Source organism: Belonocnema kinseyi, chromosome 10, assembly GCF_010883055.1.
Source record: "Belonocnema kinseyi isolate 2016_QV_RU_SX_M_011 chromosome 10, B_treatae_v1, whole genome shotgun sequence".
NCBI lineage: Eukaryota > Metazoa > Arthropoda > Insecta > Hymenoptera > Cynipidae > Belonocnema > Belonocnema kinseyi.
Window position 1 is genome coordinate 9,541,542 of NC_046666.1, and position 6,642 is coordinate 9,548,183.

The 6,642-nt window shown below is 21.6% G+C and overlaps 1 protein-coding gene across 1 annotated transcript in view; it reads right to left on the reverse strand.

Moving 5' to 3' along the window:
* Positions 1 to 5,862, reverse strand: part of LOC117181829 (abnormal spindle-like microcephaly-associated protein homolog) — a 43,333-nt gene extending 37,471 nt beyond the window's left edge. Inside the window, exon 1 of the mRNA XM_033374825.1 lies at positions 5,645 to 5,862. Coding sequence (XP_033230716.1) covers positions 5,645 to 5,656 — 12 coding nt within the window. The 5' untranslated portion in view covers positions 5,657 to 5,862. The remainder of the gene's footprint in view (positions 1 to 5,644) is intronic.
* Between the last annotated feature and the right edge of the window lie 780 nt (positions 5,863 to 6,642).

The window sequence follows — 6,642 nt, forward strand, 5'->3', positions numbered from 1 at the left end:
TTATATTTCGAGTCCGTTTGAAAAACGTTACAAGGTACGTAGAAAATTTACCGAGATTTTTGTTCCAATCGCACGTTTTCAAAATAATAGGAAAGAAAAAATAATGACCCACATTTGGACGATTTTTTTGAAAATGTGCATAGAATTTGAATAAAAAAAATACAAAAAGCGTTAGCAAAAATTGAATTCTAAATTTTAAATAAATAAATATATATATTAATTTAAAATTCAATTTTTGCTAACGCTTTTTGTACTTTTTTCAAATGCTATGCAGATTTTCAAAAAAAAGCTTGGAACAAAATTCTCGTTAAATTTTCTACGTACCTTGTAACGTTTTTCAAACAGACTCAAAATATAAATTTATATACATTAAAAAACATGCGTTATCTAGAAATATTTTATTTAAAATGATTGCTATTTTTAATTCAAAAAATAAGCTTGGAAATTTTTAATGTTAAAAATAATTTTTGAAATTAATATCTTATTGTTGTATTTGTAATCAATCAAATATATTTATAAAAACTTCTAATTGTAAAAATTAGGGAAATTTTCAATTCGGATATTTTATAAATCGGCAATTTTCTGTCGGGAATTTTATTCTTCGAAAATTTTCCAATTCGGTAATATTATAAACCGTCGTAAATTTTATTATTTGGGAATATTCCAATTCGGGTTCACAAGTCCACTATTAAAATTTTGGTTTAGAAATAATTTTTTTATTAAAAAATGTGCTCAATTAACAAATAAAAATATTTAGTTAAATAATGTTAGAAATGAATAAAAATACAAATTAAAAATAATCAAATCAAATTTGGGCTAACATGATAATCCTTGTTCTAACTATTTGGTTCAACGTTTGTAAATTTTATTTAGCTGTTGTAAAAAGTACTTTTTTAACAAAGAATTAAAATATTTTGTTGAAAATTCAATTTTTCGGTTAAAAGTTGAACTATTTTCTTAAAAGTTCTTTTTTTAAAATGTTTATAACTTCATTTGAAAATTCGTTATTTTTTTGGGTAAAAGTAATTTTTTTAAATAAAAATTTAACAATTTTGTTGAAAATTCAAATAATTTGTTGTAAATAAACTTTATTGTTGTTAATTCATATTATTGGGTTCAAAATTTTCGCAGGCTTCACAGTCTTGCCGCCATGCCCCTTTTTCTAATTTTCTTCATTTTTTTTCATTTTAATTTTTTTCTAATTTTCCATTAAAATAATAAATTTTCAACCAAATTCATCTCTTTCGACATAACTTTTATATTTTTTAGTTTAAAATGCAAAAGTATGGTTAAAAGTTAATCTGTTTCGATTGCAAATTAACATTTTTTTAAACTCACATTTTCGGGCAGGGAATTCAAGTTTTTTTTTTGGAAAACTCGTATTTCAGTTAAAAAATTTAGCAGTTTCGTTAAAAATTGATCTGTTTTAGTTAAGGCTTCACGTACTTTATTAAAAATTCGTCTTTGCTGGTTTCATTCAGCTGTTTTTTTTTTTCAAATTTAAGTTAAAATATTTATTTGTTGAAATATCACCATTACATTTTACATTAAAAATTCATCTTTTTAGGTTGAAAATTCTACTTTTTGACTAAAAGTTGAAATACTTTCTTAAAATTTTATTTATTTGGTTAAAGATTCATAATTTAAGATTAAAATTATTCTTTTGTTGCTATTAAAAAGCAAATTTTCACATGAAAATTTAACTATTTTGTGGAAAAATCATCAGATTGATTGTAAATAAACTCTTGTTGTAAATTCGTACTCTCTGTTTGAAAATAAAACTTTTTTATTGAAAATTCTTTTTTTATTAAATTAAAGATGAATTCTCCTTAATTGAAATATATTTTTGTTTGATTCAAAAATAAAAATATTTAGGTAAATAATGTTAGTAACGAAAAATAAATACAAACTAAATATAATGAAAAATTATTTTACTAAAAAGTAATTTTTAAACTAGGAATTTAGATATTTTTTTGAAAATTCAACTCCTCGATTGAATGTTGAACTATTTTCTTGAAAGTTCTTTTTTTAAGATTTATAACTTTATTTGCATTTTTTTGTTGTTGTTAAAAGTAATTTTTTCAAATAAAAATTTAAAAATTTTCTTGAAAATTCAACTATTAAATTTTTGGTTCAGAAATAATTTTTTATTAAAAAATTTTATTATTTGATTTAAAATTTAATTACTTTGTTGAAAATTAAACTGTTTCGAATAAAATTCTTTTTTGCACGAAATTTTATCAATTTAATTGACATTTTTTCTTTTCTTAATAACAATTTTTTAAATTGAAAGTTCAACTAGCCTATTAAATTTTTATCTTTTTCTTTCAAAATTCATCTCTTTCTACATAATTTTTATATTTTTTAGTTTAAAATGCAAAAGTGTGGTTTACACTTAATCTGTTTCAATTTGCAAATTAACTTTTTTTGAAAACTCACATTTTCGGGTTGAGAATTCAAGTTTTTCCTAGAAGATACTCAGTTGAATGTTGAACTATTGTCTCAAAAGTTTTTTTTTTTTTTAATATTTGTAACTTTATTTGATTTTTTTTGTTACAATTTTTTAAAAAGAAAATTAAAATATAAATATTTGGATAAAAATTCAACTAATTGGTTGCAAATAAACTTTATTGTTGTTAATTCATATTATCGGGTTCAAAACTAAACTATTTTATAGAAAATTTATCTTTTTGGCTTGAAAAATAAACAATTTGGTATAATTTTCAACAATTTGGTGCAAAATTACACTGTTCTATAGAGAATTCTTTTAATTAATCAATTTAATTCAGTGATTATTTAAAATTAAATTATTTACTCTATGAAAAATCTTATTGATTTATCGCAGGATTCACAGTCTTTTATCCATTCCCCTTTTTTCTAATATTTTTCTAATTTTTCTAATAAAATAATAAATTTTCAACCAAAAATAGTTTGATTTTCTTATTGGTTGAAATTTTATTATTTTCGGATCAAAAGTACACTATTAAATTTTTGGTTCAGAATTCATTGTTCTATTTTAAAATTTTTTTACTTGATTTAAAATTTAATTACTTTGTTGAAAATGCAACAATTTTTTTTAGAAAGTCATGTTTCTTGGTTGAAAATTCCACTTTTCGTAGAAAATTCTTCTTTTTTGCTCGAAATTTTATGAATTTGATTAAAATGTTCATTTCTTTCTTGACTAAAAAAATTTTTTCATTCAAAATTGAACTTGTTTATTTAATTGCCATCTTTTTTGGTGTGGTTAAAATATCTATTTTTTGAAATATCACCATTACATTTTACATTAAAAATTCATCTTTTTAGATTGAAAATTTTTGTTTGATGAAAAAATAAAAATATTTAGTTAAATAATGTTAGTAACGAACAAAAAATTAAATCAAATTTGGATTAACATTACATTTATTGTTAAAAAGTAAATTTTTAACTTAGAATTAAAATATTTTGTTAAAAATTTAACTCATCAGTTGAAAATTGAAACATATTCTTAAAAGTTCTTTTTTTTAAGGTATATAACTTTATTTGAATTTTTTTGTTGGTAAAACTAATTTTTTAAAATAAAAATTTAACAATTTTATAGAAAATTCAACTAATTTGTTTTAAATAAACTTTATTGTTCCTTATTCATATTATCGGTTTCAAAATTCATATATTTTATAGAAAATTTATCTTTTTGGTTTTGGTTCAGAAACCATTTTTTATTTAAAAATGTGCTCAATTAACAAATAAAAATATTTAGTAAAATAATGTTAGTAACTAAAAAAAAATACAAATTGAAAATAAATCAAATTTGGACTCACACGATAATAATTGTTCAAACTATTTGGTTCAAAAATTTTTTATTTTATTTTGTTGTTAAAAAGTACTTTTTAAACTAAGAATTAAAATATTTTGTTAAAAATTTAACTCTTCGGTTGAAAATTGAACAATATTCTTAAAATTTCTTTTTTTTAAAGTACAGAACTTTATTTGAATTTTTTTTTGGTAAAACTAATTTCTTAAAATAAAAATTTAACAATTTTTTTGAAAATTCAACTCATTTATTGTAAATAATTTTTATTGTTTTTAATTCATATGATCGGGTTCACAATTTATATATTTTATAGAAAATTTACCTTTTTGGCTTGAAAATCAACAATTTGATATAATATTCAACAATTTTGTGCAAAATTAAACTGTTCTATAGATAATACTTTTAATTAATCAATTTAATTCAACGTTTATTTGAAATTTTATTCTTTAGTCTAGGAAAATTCTTATTTATTTATGACTCGCTTCACAGTCTTTTCGCCATTCCCCTTTTTTCTAATTTTCCTATATTTTATTTTTAAATAAAATAATAAATTTTCAACGAAAATTAGTTTGATTTTCCTATTGGTTGAAAATTAAATTAATTTCATTAAATTTTTAAAAAATGAATTAAGAATAAAATTTTTGGTTCAGAATTCTTTTTTTTTTTATTTAAAAATTTTATTATTTGGTTTAAAATTTAATTACTTTGTTGAAAATACAACAATTTTGTTATAAAGTCATATTTATCTTGGTTGAAAATTCCACTTTCCGTAGAAAATTCTTCTTTTTTGCACGAAATTTTATCAATTTGATTGAAACTTTTTTTTTATTTTCGAATAAAAAAAAATACATTGAAAATTAATATAGTTTATTGAATTTTCATCTTTTTGGTTTGCAAATTCATCTCTTTCGACATAATTTTTATATTTTTTAGTTTAAATTAAAAAAGTCTGGTTAAAACATTATCTTTTTAAATTACAAATTAACTTCTTTTGGTTTTTTTTTAATTCCTCTTTGCTGGTTACATCCAACTGGTTTTTTATTTTTTTATTTTAAGTTAAAATATTTATTTTTTGAATTATTTTATTAAAAATTCCTTTTGTTTTTAATTAAAAATGAATTCTCAATGAAAATTGATTTTTATCTAATTAAAAAATAAAAATATTTAGTTAAATAATGTTAGTAACGAAAAAAAAATACAAACCAAAAATAATCAGATCAAATTTGGACTAACATTACAATCATTGTTCAAACTATTAGTTTGAAATTTTTTAAATTATTTTTTTCATTAAAAATTAATTTTTCAACCGAGAATGTAAATATTTTGTTGAAAATTTAACTGGCGTCACGTTCGCATTAACGCTTTTCTGTAAACACGATCAATTTGACCTGCTTAAGTTATAATTTTTAATAATACATTTCCTATAATCGCAAAAAAATAGGAAATTTATTATTGAAAAATCATTAAGGGCCTATACTAATTTTTCTATATAATTTTGTCAGTTTCAAAAAAAAGTTGATGCTCCAAAATTTGTAACTTTACGAAAAATCACGATTTCAATTTATATAAGAAAAAATAACCGATTTCCAAATAAGCCAAATAATATTGATTTAATTGAAAAACTAACTTTTCTTAAGCTAATAAACAATCCTTATTTTGGTTTGTCTAATTTACCTTTTCGAAAGAGAAATATAACAGTGACGTAATATTTACGTTATTGAAATTAATTCCCATTATGACACATATAAACAGTTTCATAGATTGCTTCGCAATATATAAAAAACACTAATTAATTTTTTGTAATTTAAATAATCAGTATTTATGCAAAAGAGAAGAATGAATCGCACTTGCCTGTAAAAACATGATTGAAAAGTGAGGTTATTGACCTCGATCCTCGCTGAATTTTCGCGAAACACAACTTAAATTCACTAGATATACAGAACGAAATAAAATACAGGACTCATTAATGTACAAAAATCTCTCATAGTTGTATAAAAAAACAGAAGAGATTGTATACATAAAAAAATTGACTACCGACTAGTTTCCTTCGAAGGTTACGCGACCTTATCTGCCATTTGGTAAATAGAATTTGCGCTGGTCAGGATTGGACAAGGCCAAGGTCAAAACGTCATTGTATTTCCGGCTGGGTAGGGGGAATCCAAGATGTCTACATGCCGAGGGCCATTTAACGAGTTAAATAATGGCAATTCAATAATAAAATCAATATTTTTTGTAGCGATTTAATTTTTGAATTTAATAGATTTTGCAAAATAAAAAAGCAGTGAAATATATTTTGAGCGAACATTTTTTTACCCCAATTTATTCAAAAAAAATTTCGATCCATGAAATTGGTATTGTTTGACCCTCGGTATGCGGCCATGTTGCCACCTGACGTCACATAGTGAAATACCCAAGCAATGCATCGTCATGAAGCAATGTCGCCAATTTTGCATTTAAGCCGGAGAACCAACATACCGGAAAAAAATATATCTTTAAATTTTAAGTATATTTGACTGGATTTTCGAAATTAATTTTCCAAAGAGGCAACATACGTGACAAAAAAATACGACAAGCATTAATTTTGTATACAAAAAAAATTAAGGTTAAATCCGAAGTTTATAACAATTTTTTTTAATTAGGAAACTGTACCAGTTTTATATTTTGAATTCCAGAAAATTTTTTTTGAATACTTTTAATATTCCACTTTAAAGACCAAACAGAAAAAATCAGGTGAGAATTTTTTTTTAATCAAAATAATATTAATAATAATATAGCATGAAAATTCCAAACAACTATTTATTTGTTAAAAAATTTTGAACGCTTAAACTTTAGTTGAAATTTAATTCTGA